This window comes from Solea senegalensis, unplaced genomic scaffold (genome assembly GCF_019176455.1).
Source record: "Solea senegalensis isolate Sse05_10M unplaced genomic scaffold, IFAPA_SoseM_1 scf7180000015632, whole genome shotgun sequence".
Classification (NCBI taxonomy): Eukaryota; Metazoa; Chordata; class Actinopteri; order Pleuronectiformes; family Soleidae; genus Solea; species Solea senegalensis.
Genome location: NW_025321393.1, coordinates 1 through 15,000, shown reverse-complemented (window position 1 = coordinate 15,000; position 15,000 = coordinate 1). Strand labels below are relative to the sequence as shown.

The 15,000-nt window shown below is 42.2% G+C and overlaps 3 protein-coding genes across 3 annotated transcripts in view; all 3 read left to right on the top strand.

The window, feature by feature from the left end:
* LOC122762411 (secretagogin-like) overlaps positions 1-662 on the top strand; it is a 5,989-nt gene extending 5,327 nt beyond the window's left edge. The window contains exon 11 of the mRNA XM_044017592.1: positions 80-662. Coding sequence (XP_043873527.1) covers positions 80-205 — 126 coding nt within the window. The 3' untranslated portion in view covers positions 206-662. The remainder of the gene's footprint in view (positions 1-79) is intronic.
* A 529-nt stretch (positions 663-1,191) lies between these two features.
* Positions 1,192-2,836, top strand: LOC122762412 (gamma-gliadin-like). The gene is made up of 5 exons (XM_044017594.1): positions 1,192-1,682; positions 1,763-1,806; positions 1,895-2,096; positions 2,243-2,270; positions 2,468-2,836. Exons 1-5 carry the CDS (start codon positions 1,660-1,662, stop codon positions 2,834-2,836), a joined length of 666 nt encoding a protein of 221 aa, XP_043873529.1. The 5' UTR covers positions 1,192-1,659.
* Positions 2,837-5,579: 2,743 nt separating this feature from the next.
* LOC122762410 (protein MTSS 1-like) lies at positions 5,580-13,212 on the top strand. Its single transcript, XM_044017591.1, has 3 exons — positions 5,580-5,775; positions 12,509-12,570; positions 12,688-13,212. Exons 1-3 carry the CDS (start codon positions 5,704-5,706, stop codon positions 12,806-12,808), a joined length of 255 nt encoding a protein of 84 aa, XP_043873526.1. The 5' UTR covers positions 5,580-5,703; the 3' UTR covers positions 12,809-13,212.
* The last annotated feature ends 1,788 nt before the right edge of the window (positions 13,213-15,000 follow it).

Genomic DNA, 15,000 nt, shown 5'->3' with positions numbered 1-15,000 from the left:
CTCACTATGTGTCGAAAACCTCCTGCAGTCCTCACGTCCACGTTGGCCTGACCTCTGACCTTTAAACTTTCTCCTCCAGCCTAGCATCAGTGGAACAGACCTGGACAAGTTCAGAAAAGCCCTGTTGGGCCACTGTGACATCAACGGTGACGGAAAGATCCAGAAGAATGAGCTGGCGCTCTGTCTGGGCCTTAAACTCAGTTAACCTTCCGTGACTCCTCCTCCTCCTCCTTCTTCTCGCTGTTCCTTCTGCTTATTTAATCTTTCTTTACCTTTAAAGTCCGACACTTGTCTCTGAAACACAGTGATTTATTTTATTGGTGCATTTCAATCGTGATTTCTCCGTTAGAAGTCGGAAGGCTCTGATAAACTCATGTAAACACCTTAGTCTGACTAATATCGAGCTATTCTTAGTCGGACTAACATACCTGGATAATGTGATTCATAGTCTGATTACTCCTTTATGTATACACTTACCTGTGTGTATACACTTAAATGGTGTACACTTACCATTTTCTGTATTCAATATTGAATCTAAGGTGAGAAAAGTGTATCACATACAAATCTATATAAACGTAACATCTTACTGTCACCGTGTGATGAGTGATTTTCATCTGTTTGCATGATGTTATTGTGAAGTGATTAAAAACTCATGTAATCCATGTCACCTGTGTCTTTCTTACAACTGAAGCTTTTTCACATATGCTCAGAATAAGCTGAACGAAAGCCATGCGTCATATAGCGCTAACTTTATTTGTCTTTGTTTACATTAGTCAGAAACTCATTTCCAGCCGTATGCTAGCTTAATCTTAAGAATGAGATCAAGACAGGAACATGTTCTTGAGATATCGTAGAGTTTATCCGGTAAACCGGTTTTATTCACTCTCTCACACCAAACCTCATAGAGAAAATGACAGTGATTTTAGCTGCTGGTCCTCTGCTGCCTCGTGTGGTCACTTTGTGTCACTGAGGTCAATCTGAACATATTTTTAATGCTGAAGTGACAAAATAATACATTTGAACTTAGTGATGGAGGCAGCAGTGGATCAACAACTCCTGTGTGTGTGTGATGTTAAAATCACTGATTTTCTCTGGGGTTTGGTGTGGGAGAGTGTGTGTGGGTGTGGGTGGGGGAGAGTGGGTGGTTTACAAACTTGTTGGAAAGGTCTGTCTCACAGTGAGATAAAGACGTGAACGTGTTACGTAGATATCGTAGACTTAAACTCTCGTAGATTTTCTTGCATGAGTTTCCTGCTGCGTCCAGTAGCAGCCATGTTTTAAGGAAGTCAAAAAGTAATGTTGGCAGTTATGTTACAGAGATTGTCAAACCATTGCTATTCCATATTTTTATTTTAAGTTCATTGAGCACAGAATCAAACATAACCTCTTCTGTATCTCTAACCTCTAAAGCACTGAGCCCTTGAAACAGGTGCTAATTAAGTGAAACGCAAACACCTGCTCAGGTTGTCCCACAGTGGCCTCTGCTGACTCTTCACACCTGACTCCAGTCATCTACTCATCGTAGAGGTAACCGGTCTGTGGAAGTGGCCTCACTTTAAAAGCTCTGCTGTGTTCACTGCAGTCACTGAGCTGAAACCTTTATTGTTTGGTCTCAAACAGTGCAAAGTTTGTGCAGGTTGTTTGGTTTCAGCTTTCAGAATGTCTTCTGGATTTTGTGTGGGGTAACTATTTGATTCAGTTCTTTTGACTATTGTGTTTTTTCCATTTTCTTCCGTTAATGCATTTGTCATGTTGTTCTCAGGGTGATTCTGCTCTCACTCCTGTGCTTTGGCCCACAAGCAAAAGGTAAATAGTCATTCAACCAATAATACAATATAATTCTCTTTTTTTTTTTTTTAAACCAGCCTAACCGTTCCATGTTTTGTGTCTTCAGCACTGAGCTACAGAAGTGATGGCTCTGGGGGCCTTCAGCCTTACTTTCCACATAAAGGAAATGTAATTCAGTCGGGTATTGTTTCAAGTCGTGGTATTAATGTGGGTTCTGCTCAACAAGCTAAGCCGATCTACCAGACAAAACCCCAGCAGCCGAGCTACCAGCAACCTAGGCCCCAGCAGCCGAGCTACCAGCAACCCAGGCCCCTGCAGCGGCCCCAGCAGCCGAACCAGCAACCTAGGCCCCTGCAGCAGCAGCCTAGGCCCCAGCCCACCAGCAGCCTAGGCCCCAGCAGCAAGTTCCAGCAGCCCAGCCCCCTCCAGCTACCAGCAAGGCCCCAGCAGCCGAGCCCCTGCAGCCGAAGCCCCAGCAGCCGAGCTACCAGCAACCCAGGCCCCTGCAGCCCCCCAGCAGCCGAAGCTACCAGCAACCCAGGCCCTGCAGCAAGCCCAGCAGCTACCAGCAACCCAGGCCCCTGGCAGCCCCAGCAAACCAGCAGCAGGCCCCAGCAGCCGAAGCCAGCAACCCAGGCCCCTGCAGTGCCAGCAGCCCCCTGCAAGCCCCAGCAGCCGAAGCTACCAGCAACCCAGGCCCCTGCAGCCAAGCCCCAGCAGCCGAGCACCACCAGCAGCCAGCCCCAGCAGTCCAGCAACCAGGCCCCTGCAGCCGAAGCCCCAGCAGCCGAGCTACCAGCAGCCCAGGCCCCAGCAGCCGGCCCAGCAGCAGCCCAGGCCCCAGCAGCCCCAGCAGCCCAGGCCCCAGCAGCAGCCCAGAGCCGAGCTACCAGCAGCCCAGGCCCCAGCAGCCGAGCTACCAGCAGCCCAGGCCCCAGCAGCCCAGGCCCCAGCAGCCCAGGCCCCAGCAGCCCAGGCCCCAGCAGCCCAGCAACAGTGCAAGTCAAAGCAAAGCTGGCATGTGGGATGCAGTTTCTCGTGGTTTTGACCCAGTGGATGCCATGCCAAGAAGTTTTAGACCCATTCCCATGGTCGCAGGAAGTGGAGCTTGGCGTCGGAGCTAAACGGTATTTGAGCTTGTAAATGCTATGCACGTAAAATGAGCCTTTTCCTCTTTACACAATTGTATTAAAGGTCTTAACTTCCATCTTCTCTCCTCAGGTGACCTGCTCCTGTTCTTAGAAAGTCACAGTTTGAATTTATTTTTTTGAAATTCAATAAACACTTGGAACTGCAGTCTCAGTCTGTGGATGTAATTTTTAAAATATCGAAGCACTTTATTTTAGTGGTGTCAAAATGTGCATGTTGTGTCTGAGTGTCTTTTTACCTGCTTTGATTCGTCTGTAAGTAAAACCTGAGTCAACCTGATCTTCTAGGAACGTTTCATGTTTTCCATGCACCCAGCTGCAGAAACGATGCTGAAATTAGCGATAAACTGACCAAATGCAGTGAGGAGATGGCTTTTATCCAAGTGGGTGGTCACAAATTACAGGGTAGAAACGCTGTCTGAATCTGCCATGGACTCAAGTTCAGTTTAGAAACCAGATGGGCTGTTTGGGGTTTTACTAGTGCCTCATGTTAGTGATGCTGGGTACAAAATGTCCATGTCTGTCATGAGACGCATGGCTCACTCTCCCACACCAAAGCCCATAGAGAAAATCAGTGATTTTAGCTCAGGAGTTGTTGTTCCACTGCTGCCTCCATCATTAAAATCAAATGTATTATTTCAGTGACTGAAATCCTTCATATGATTAACCTCAGTGACACGAACTCACCACATGAGGCAGCAGAGGGCCAGAAGCTCCTGTGTCTCCGTCAGCTGAAATCACTGATTTTCTGTGGGCTTTGGTTTGGGGGGGTTGAGTGGTTTACAACGTTTAACGGTGAGATAAAGACGTGAACATGTTTCTCGTTGTGTAATGTGTCCATCACTGATGTGAAATATCACAATAATACTCAAAAACTCTCAAATGCTGTGAACCTTCAGCCCTGCTCGTTCCCTCTGATAGCAGTTATTAGTTTAAGTCTTTTCTTGTCTGGAGGACGATAATAACAGAGCTGTGTGTGTGTGTGTGGTTGCGCCCTGTCATTACACACTGATCCTCTGTGGTTAAAGTGACAGTTCTGGTCTGTGAAGTTGCTAGGCCTCTGCTGGCCTCGGTCCAGACCATCACACTGGGCAGTTTTCCCCCCACGTGGTTCACATCAGAGTCTCAGGGAAGCTGTATTTAAAAGCTCTGTGTTGTTATTGTTTTCTTTTATATTCAACTTTTCTAAATCCTCAGATTATGTAAAAACATAATAAAATGATGGACGATAAAATAGACAAGATAGAAAACTAGCAAGTTTTCTATCGAGCCACTCCACCCTTATATCAGCCAGCCTGAAAGAAAGATCAATAACTAGCAATAGCTAGTTAGCCAGAAAGATTGATAAATAGCTAGCTAGCCATAAAATAAAAAATAATACCCAATAAAATTTGAAACTAGAAATAACCACGTTAGCCAGAAGGAAATAAAGTGCATGATAAATAGCAATAGGTAGTGAGCCTGCAAGATAACTAGCAAGCTAACAACCTTGATAGATGTAATACACATAAATCTAAAAATATCATATCAAATATTGAATCAAATATTAAAGGAGATGAACTACGTGTTTATGACATAGAAAAAAAAACGTTTTTTTTTTTAAAGAACACACTAAAAAATGTTTTATTTTAATTCTATCATTTTTTTTCCCTTTGTTGATTATTTCATCAGTTTTGGTCCAAATGTTTAAGAAAGAACCAAAAACTTCTCTAATAGACATTTTTTATTGTGGATTCCTTGCACAACTCAACTTTATTTACACACACGATCTTAAACAAATACAGTAAATTACAGAATGACGAACAAAGTGCACTCTGTGTGGATGTTTAGTGATGAGGTTTTGCCACTAGGTGTCCTTCCACTCCCATTAGAGTCAGATAAAGTCATCCAGTCCTCAGATTATAATCTGCAGATTTAAAACAAACTAAACAAACAAAGATACGTCAGGAAATTAAATAATAAATAAATGTGAAAAACATGGACGTTTCCTGGTATTCTAACAAATGTGTGTGGAAAAAAAACACTGAAATGATAGAAAAATGAAGTTTAAATTCATCTTCAGCCTCGTTTCTCCAAACAGCCACTGGGTGGCGCTGCAGTTTAAATATCTGAGTGACAAAAACATTAAAATAGATTTTCATCCAGAACATGACACGAAATTATAAAAATGATTAAATAGATTCGTTTTTCTTATAACATTAAGTTCCGGAGTGACTCTTTTCCTCTTGAACACTTCTTTTTATTATAAAACAATAAGAAAAACAAGAAAAAACAACAAAAAAGGTTTCTCAGTGGTGGGCGTGGCCAGGTGGATCCGCGTCCACGTCGCTCCTCTAGGCGCGCTCCCGTGTGTGTGTGTGTGTGTGTGTCTCTCCTCTCCTCCTCCTCCTCCTCCTCCTCCTTTCTTTCTCTCCGGTTCTCCTGTTGTTGTTCCCGGCGTCTGTTCTCTCCGTGTGGCCGAACATGCCTCTCCTCCCTCGGTCATGTCGCCGCTGCTCTCCCGCCGGACACTGAGCTCGTCAGCGGGCTGTGCCGCTGCCCGTGTCCGCCCTCTGCGCTCCTTCAGCGGGGGAAAGTCCGCAGCAGCAGCAGCAGCAGCGGCAGCAGCTTCGCTCTGAGCCTCTTTCTTCTTCTTCTATTTCTTCTTCTTATGTTTTTAAATCAACACGTTTCGTTAATTCATTTGTTTTTCGCCGTCGCTTCGTTCATGGAGGAGACGAAGTGACAGTGACGCAGCTGTCGGACATTTCCGTCATTTGAGCCGAAAATGGAGACGGTGATGGAGAGAGAGTGCAGCGCTCTGGGGGGGCTCTTCCAGACTGTCATAGCAGACATGAAGGTAACGCTAATTCATTCATTCATTCATTCATTCATTCATTCATTCATTCATTCATTCATAGGTGCAGTAGCAGCAGTAAACGCTTCATTACCTTTATTAGATATAAACATCGACCGATGTGAGTTTTTTTAGGCTGATAATTCGAGCTCATTTTTTCAGATTTTCCCTCTCATGAGGATTAATTTCGATCTTATTTAAGTAGAATTATCAAAACAATGTTCAATGAGTGAGTTTTTCTGCTCCTTTTTTCCAAGATAACTTTCACTTTGTTGATGTCTGTCAGTGATTCAAGCGTTTAAGAATCACTGTCCTGAGAAGCTGACGTCACAACGTGGTCCAGGTTCTACCGTACTGACGAGTATATGAGCGCAGTTAAAGCTCAATTTTCTGCTTTCCTGTATCCATCCATCTTCTACTGCAGTATCCTCCACATGAGGGCGAGAGGCGGAGTCACACCCTGCACAGATCGCCAGTCCATAGTTTGTTCATTTTATCACAGACGGTCAAAGAGTTACGGTAATGAGACGATCACATGACAGTTCCGACAGTCGCACTGAGCACGTGTGACAAATGTCACCTTTTTTCACGTTATTTTACTGTGACAGTTGTGGACAAAAACATGACTGCGACTACCTCACAGTCTGTTCACGCACGCGTCTTTATTAAACTATTCAGGGCTTCCGGTGGTGATGAGGTAGGCGAGGTCTCTCGGTTGAACTTTTAATATACACCTGTAAAGGCCACACCCGACTTGAAAATTTGATATAGCAGTTATAGCTTTCACCAGGCCGTGAAATGAGTGGTTCTAAATCTAAAATGAGCAGCACACCGAGTTGCCCAGTTACACGGTGGTGCGGCTACTGTGGCTAGCAAACTTGCTAAAATGGCTCCCAACGCAGCTGGACTTGTTGAAGAACTCTCGGACACTTTGTCAATGAGCCAGCTGGTTTCTGAACTGGAGAAGCAACGAGCCTCGCTCCGGAGCGACTTGTCTGCATTAATCCAGGAGTCTGTTAAACCGCTACAGACCTCGGTGGACGCACTTCGCGAGACTGTGACTCACTTCAACGGCCGCCTCGCTGCTGCAGAATCTCTGGCGGGGGATAACTATGAGCGCTTAACAAGCACCGAAAAAACAGTGACGTTTCTGCAGGCCCAAAATAAGTCTCTCCAGGACCGCCTCGACGATCTTGAAAACAGATCCCGTAGAGTCAACCCCATATAATAAACATTCCCGAGGGCAGTGAAAAGGGTCCGGACCCGATTGAGTTCATATCTGCCCTGCTGATGGAAAACCTTGATCCCGGTGTTTTCTCTACCCCCCGAATCTGGAGAGGGCACATCGCTCCCTAGCCCAGAAACCTGGACCGGGAGGTAAACCCAGAGCTTTTGTGATTTGCTTTCATCGTTTTCAAGTGCGGTAGAAGGTGCTTCGTTGGGCCAGACAACACAAGCTTAAGTGCGGCGGAGCAACGCTGCGAGTGTACCCTGATGTCAGCGCTGTCACTGCAAAGAAACATGCCACGTTCCAGAAGGGAGTGAAGTTTAGGCTTCTCTTTCCTGCTCGCCTGCAAGTTTCGTATGAAGATAATACGTTCACTTTTGAGACTCCGGAGGACGCACACACATTCTACAGTGAGCGAATAATGGACAAATTATAGAGCGATATTAGCGTTTTCAGCTGCCTTCTACTGTACGATACACTGTGGACTTGTGATGTTGCGATTACCTTGAATGGGCGTCATGGTATCCTTGGAAACGGGTGAGTGCATGTTCTGTGTTTACTCTAGTCATGCTTTTGCGGTGATGGGCATATACTTCTTGTATTATGCCCTGTTGCGTTGGGCAGCGTCTTCTTTTACCCCTAATTTAACGTTGGTGATGCCTGATGTTATGTTAACACTGTCCTTCTAGTGTCGTTGAACGTGTTACTTTGGCTTCAAAGGGACCCTGATTTGGCTACTGTGCCTCTGGTGCGCTTCCATTTTATTTTAGTAATTGCTTTGTTAGACTTTGTGTTTTTCCTTGAACCTTATTGACTTTTGATTCTTATTTATTTTGGCTTTTTTGTGCCAGATGTCCCACTGCATAAACTATTATAGGGTGTGCTGTTCCTTCATTTGTGCTAAATACTTATGCATACTTACTGTTGTTCTGCTTACCTTGGCGAGCTTTGAAAGTTGTAATTGCTTTTCTGTTTATTTGTTTATTTATGTTCCCTTTTTCATAGTCAGATGTTGTTTGGAGTGGTGTATGTTATTGCATTGCTAAACCAATTGACCTCTTGAGCGAGAAGCGATTGAGGAAGTAGAAAGTTTTATCCTGTTGGGATTGACGTGGATATGTTCGGTTGGTATATGGGGAGGGGGGTTTTGTTTTGTGTGTGTTGTTTTTCTCATTTTTTACGTTTGATTTTTTTTTTCCTTCCCCCTTGGCTCAAGCATCTCGTCAGGTTTGGGAGAGCTATTGCTCCTCGTGACTCTTTTTTGATATGATGACTCAGGTTAAGAGTCTTCGCTTTATTTCTTGGAATCTGAGAGGCGCCAACCAACCCATTAAGTGTAATAAAGTAATGGCTCATTTAAAGCAACTTGGGGGTGATATTTTCTTTTTACAAGTATCTCACCTCTGCTCTTCGGAGGTTAATTATATCAAACGGCCTTGGATAGGGGAGATGTTTCACGCTACATTTCCAGTGAGGGCAAGAGGTTCAGCTATCCTAATACGCAAGAGTGTTCCATTCGAATGATCAAACTATATTGAGGACCCTAATGGTCTGGTAAATTATGTGGCATGCCTGTGGTTATGGCCTGTGTTTATGCACCTATGTGGGATGACAATAATTTCATTACAAGCTTTTTTTCTTTTCTTCCTAAACCACTATTGGATTATTGGCGACAATTTTGATTTGGTTCAAGACCCCTCCCTGGACAGGTCTTCTTCTAATACTCAGGTGCTGTCCAAGTCAGCCAAAGTACAAAATCATTTTAGGTTTATTTGACCCATGGAGGGCTAAATCCCATTCAGACAAAGTTTTTTCCTTTTTTTCGCATGTCCACCATTCATATTCTCAGATAGATTTTTTTCCTATTGGATAATTATTTTTTACCGGAGGTTCGTTCATGCGAATACCATAATATTGTTATTTCGGATCATGCCCCTGTATCTCTTGATATTGGCTTTCCTGGTCGTGTCCCTCCCTCCAGACAATGGAGACTTAATTCCTCTTTGTTAGCCCAGACTGCTTTTAGAGAATTTCTTCACGCACAGATCTCCTTGTGCTTTGATACCAATGATTATGCGGAGATCCCTAGACACACTCTATGGGAAGCTTTTAGGGCATTTATGTGTGGGCAAATTATTTTGTATGTTTCATCACTAAGGAAGGCAATTGCTAATGAGGTTTCTAGAGTTGACAATTTGTATGCTTCAGCCCCTACCCCTGCTCTTTATAGAATGGAAGTTTTTTGTTACATTGCTCTGCTCTGTTGTTTTGTAATTGCTTCCAATAAAAAAAAGTCTATAAAAAAACAAAAAACTTTGAATTCAGGTTTGAAAATGTGGCCCAGCTGAGTTTGTAGTAGTGAACAGTCCTGATGTAGAGCGTGATGTGTACTAGCTCGTACGTAGAATTGATATTTATCGGTATTAAAATCGTAGAGGGGGACCAAACACGTGCTAAGAACTTAGCTGAAGACGTAACTCTGGTCGTAATAGCAGGACGATTACAATTTGTACCAAAGAAATCGGGACGTACGATATCATCTTCACGATATCGGCTTTCATTTTATTGAATATCGGTCCAATATACGACAGACTCATGACTACCTCCAAAAAACACTGGCCTCATGTTTCCGTGGAGATGGAGAATAAACTACAGAGGAAGAGGATGACGTCATATTCCCAGCTGCTCTGCTGTCATTCATTGTCTCGTGTTTGACAGTTTTACTGAAGTCAGTGTGAAAAGACACGAGACAACACAAGGACACGTCCTGTCTTTACAGGTTTCACACAAAGGGTTGGATCATATTGACTGAATGAAATCTGCATCAGTTTAAATCTACGACCTACGATCTTTAAGAACACGTTCACGTCTTTATGTCACTGTGAGACACACACACACACACACCCTTTCCTTCCTCTCCTCCTCCTCTTCTCATGTCTTCATGTTCCCTTTCCTTCCTCTCCTCCTCCTCTTCTCATGTCTTCATGTTCCCTTTGCTTCCTCTCCTCCTCCTCTTCTCATGTTTCCTTCCTCTCCTCCTCCTCTTCTCATGTCTTCATGTTCCCTTTCCTTCCTCTCCTCATGTCTTCATGTTCCCAGAGTCACTAACTCATGTTTAAAGGTGAAGAGTCGGGGTGCGTTCCATTTGAAGTCATAACATTTGACTCAGGAACTGCAGCAACATTACTTGACATGTCATTTAGCAGACGCTTTTATCCAAAGCGACTCACAATGGAATTGAGTCCAATCAGTCAGGGGTGGAGTCGACCTTGCGACCATGATCTCTCTGCACACAGGGGTACCGGTCTTAACCACTGAGCCACCACCCAAGCCAATAACATCAGCACACGACTGCAACCATGTCTGTTTAGGACAGTTTTCAAGAAGGGCCTTGAAAAGTATTTTTCAAATTCATAATCTTTCAAGGATTTTTTGGGAAGCCTCCAGATTAACTTCACTTCTTTCTTGCACAAAATTCAAGCACTTTCAAGGACCCATTGTCTATTTAGGGGCATTTCAAGAAGTTTCAGGAAGGGAGGGCCTTAAAAAAAATTCAAATTTGACAACTTTCAAGGATTTCAAGGACCCTTGAGAAAGCCTGAAGGACACACCAGGAATATCAACTGAACTTCTTTCTTGCATCAAATTCAAGCATTTTCAATGACCCATGTCTATTTTCAAGGGCCTTGAAAAACATTTTTCAAATTCACAAACTTTCAAGGATTTCCAGGGCCCATGTCTGTTTAGGGCCATTTTCAAAAACATTCAAAAAATATGTCAAATTCAACAACCTTCTAGGATTTCAAGGACCCTTGGGAAGCCTGAAGGACACACCAGTGTCAGGAGACACATGTGGCCAGCGCTTCAAGTTTGAGAACCTCTGTTCTAAAGTTCATTCAATTAAGAAAAAAAATATATATATGTGTGTATATATGTATATGTATGTATATATATATATATATATATATATATATATATATATATATATATATATATATATATATATATATATATATATATATATATATATATATATATATGGTGGATGCTTGAAAGGATCCACCATGTATGTACAAAGCGCCCGACGACCAGACTTTTTCTAACCCTAACCCTAGAACCTGGATTTCAACTTCTGTGTGTGTGGTAGAGTGAGTGAGCGTGTGTGTGTGTGTGTGTGTGTGTGTGTGTGTGTGTATAATATATGTGAGAGTGAGTGTGTGTGTGTGTATGTGTATGTGTGGTGTTGTGTGCTGTATGTGAGGTGAGTGTGTGTGTGTGGGGAGGTGAGTGTGTGTGTGTGTGTGTATGTATGTGAGGTGGTGTGTGTGTGTGTGTGTGTGTGTATGTATGTGAGAGTGAGTGTGTGTGTGTATGTATGTGTGAGTGAGTGTGTGTGTGTGTATATGTATGTGTGAGTGAGTGTGTGTATATGTATGTGTGAGTGAGTGTGTGTGTGGGAGAGTGAGTGTGTGTGTGGGAGAGTCAGGGGGTTCTTCTGTGATTGTGTCACATGAAACACAGTCTCTGTGTTCACTCGTTCATAGAGTGGTGGATTCCTGAAGGACACGATGCTGCTCCACCTCCAGGTTGTTGCCACGGTGACAATTTATGTCCTCAGTGACTGATTGATGCAGTGGCCCTGCATATACAGTATATATACTGTATATATCTATATATAGTATAATTACAGTATACAGTATATATATATATATATATACAGTATATACTGCATGTACATGTATATACAGACTGTAAATCAAGGTGTGTGTGTGTTTGACCCTCCCCTCCGTCCTCACAAATCCGTCTCTGTCTGAAGCCTCTGCAGCAGCAGCAGCAGCAGCAGCAGTAGTAGCAGCAGCAGCAGCGTTACCATGGCAACGGTAGCCAGGCGATGACGCTGGGCATCACCCTCACAAACAGAACGAGGTTGAACACACCCAGCTGCAATGAGCGTGAGAGAGAAGATGAGCGAGTAAATGTGTGTCACAGACACACGTCAGTTTATTAATCACTTCATTATTATAAGATTTGGTGGTGGTTGTAAAATATCTAAAAGTCTGCAGTCATGTTCTGAGCTCCTCCCACCATCTCTGAAAAGTCCCCGCCCATATTGACAAAGCATACATTATTCTTAGTTATGTGTGTTATATACTGAGCTTCATCGTGTTATATACAACGATAACGGCGCTCTGTGTTTGTTTGTTTGTTTTGACGCTGGAGTGGGCGGAGTCTGTGTGGATCAATGGTATTGATCCGTCTCCTTGTGGACAAACTGTTCTTGTAGACGCTTTTATTCACAAACACACACACACACACACACACACTGCTGCCTCCATCACTAAGTTCTAATGTCTTATTTTGTAAAATTGAGCATTAAAAATCCTTTGTTCAGATTCACTGCAGTGACACAAAGTGACCACACGAGGCAGCAGAGGACCAGCAGCTAAAATCACAGGTTTATTATTATATTTCATTTCAATTCTTTGTTTTTCTTTTCCTCATGATCAGGGAAGTTACCCTGTGTGGGACGACTTCATCAGCAAGGCCAGCAAACTGCAGTCACAGCTGAGGTAACACACGCACACACGCACGCTGCGACGCGACGCACACACACACACACCACACACACACACACACACACACACACACACACACACACATTCACAGTTCTGTGCTGTGTTCCTCAGGATGACGGTGGTGGTTGTGGCCGCTTTCCTGGACGCTTTTCAGAAGGTCGCAGACCTGGCAACCAACAGCCGAGGTAGGACAGCATCCTCGCACTCACACACACATACACACACAGACTGAGATCATGAGGAGTAAATGTCATGAATGTGTTGATTGTTGTTGTGATTATTTAATATAATCTGCAGTTTGTGACGATGCGGTGATGAAAGTGATGTTTCAGTAGCTCTGGTCTATAACAGTTTTGCTTCAAAGGTTTATTTGTTTCATGTATGTTTATATGTATATGTAAGTATTTGCTGCAAATAACAATAGCAGTAACTGTATTGTGAGTTAAATTTTAAATATAAAATGAATTGACATGTCAACCTGTCGACGTTGTCTGTTGTGTTTGCTCGCTGTGCCACAGTATCAACCCCCTCCCTCTGTTTCTTAAAATTTGAGCTTTGATATTTGTGATTTTATTGTGTATTTGACTCATTTCAGTTTGTTAATCATGTACTGTAAAGTGACCTTGAGTGCTTTGAAAGGTGCCCTTAAATGAAATGTATTGTTATTATTATTATTATTATTATTATTATTATTATTATTGTTGTTGTTCTTGTTAAAGGGGACAGGGAGGGACAGAGCTGATAAGAAGCGTTGGTTTGGGTGTGTAACGTAACTCCAAATGTGCTGTTAAATTGTGAAAATCCAGGTTCTTGACGACAGAAAAAGTCTGGTCGTCGAGCGCTTTGTCGTTAATGACTTTACCCTTTCAAGCATCCACCACTATATGTATGTATACATATATATATGTATGTATACATATATATATGTATACATACATATATATATGTATGTATACATATATATGTATACATACATATACATATATGTATGTATACATATATATATGTATGTATACATATATATGTATACATACATATACATATATGTATGTATACATACCATATGTACTTGCATACACTGCATAATAGCACCATACTATATGTAATATACATATACTCCTCTTATATATACATATATATATGTATACATACATATATATATCTTTAATAATATACATATATATATACATACATATATATATATGTATACATGCATATACATCTTCTCTATATATGTATACATATATATATATATATATGTATGTATACATATATATATATATACACTCACATATATAATAACATACATACATATATATATATGTCCCCATACACATATATATATTTGCTCTATATATGTATATGTATGTATACATATATATGCTCACTTACATATATATATATGTCATACATATATGTATAATAACCCTATTAACATACGCCTTATATGTATACATACATACTCCTCATAACTCTTGCAATACCGCCATATATATATATACATACATATACATATATACACACATATATATATTTTTTTTCTTAATTGAATGAACTTTAGAACAGAGGTTCTCAAACTTGAAGCGCTGGCCACATGTGTCTCCTGACACTGGTGTGTCCTTCAGGCTTCCCAAGGGTCCTTGAAATCCTAGAAGGTTGTTGAATTTGACATATTTTTTGAATGTTTTTGAAAATGGCCCTAAACAGACATGGGCCCTGGAAATCCTTGAAAGTTTGTGAATTTGAAAAATGTTTTTCAAGGCCCTTGAAAATAGACATGGGTCATTGAAAATGCTTGAATTTGATGCAAGAAAGAAGTTCAGTTGATATTCCTGGTGTGTCCTTCAGGCTTTCTCAAGGGTCCTTGAAATCCTTGAAAGTTGTCAAATTTGAATTTTTTTTAAGGCCCTCCCTTCCTGAAACTTCTTGAAATGCCCCTAAATAGACAATGGGTCCTTGAAAGTGCTTGAATTTTGTGCAAGAAAGAAGTGAAGTTAATCTGGAGGCTTCCCAAAAAATCCTTGAAAGATTATGAATTTGAAAAATACTTTTCAAGGCCCTTCTTGAAAACTGTCCTAAACAGACATGGTTGCAGTCGTGTGCTGATGTTATTGGCTTGGGTGGTGGCTCAGTGGTTAAGACCGGTACCCCTGTGTGCAGAGAGATCATGGTCGCAAGGTCGACTCCACCCCTGACTGATTGGACTCAATTCCATTGTGAGTCGCTTTGGATAAAAGCGTCTGCTAAATGACATGTCAAGTAATGTTGCTGCAGTTCCTGAGTCAAATGTTATGACTTCAAATGGAACGCACCCCGACTCTTCACCTTTAAACATGAGTTAGTGACTCTGGGAACATGAAGACATGAGGAGAGGAAGGAAAGGGAACATGAAGACATGAGAAGAGGAGGAGGAGAGGAAGGAAA

Bases quoted from the DNA above. Each gene is read 5' to 3' on its own strand.
- LOC122762410 (XM_044017591.1), top strand. From the start codon at position 5,704: ATGGAGACGGTGATGGAGAGAGAGTGCAGCGCTCTGGGGGGGCTCTTC. The intron at 5,776-12,508 runs GTAACGCTAATT...CCTCATGATCAG, and splicing joins CTGTCATAGCAGACATGAAG to GGAAGTTACCCTGTGTGGGA. The intron at 12,571-12,687 runs GTAACACACGCA...TGTGTTCCTCAG, and splicing joins AAACTGCAGTCACAGCTGAG to GATGACGGTGGTGGTTGTGG.
- LOC122762412 (XM_044017594.1), top strand. From the start codon at position 1,660: ATGTCTTCTGGATTTTGTGTGGG. The intron at 1,683-1,762 runs GTAACTATTTGA...TGTTGTTCTCAG, and splicing joins TCTTCTGGATTTTGTGTGGG to GGTGATTCTGCTCTCACTCC. The intron at 1,807-1,894 runs GTAAATAGTCAT...TTGTGTCTTCAG, and splicing joins CTTTGGCCCACAAGCAAAAG to CACTGAGCTACAGAAGTGAT.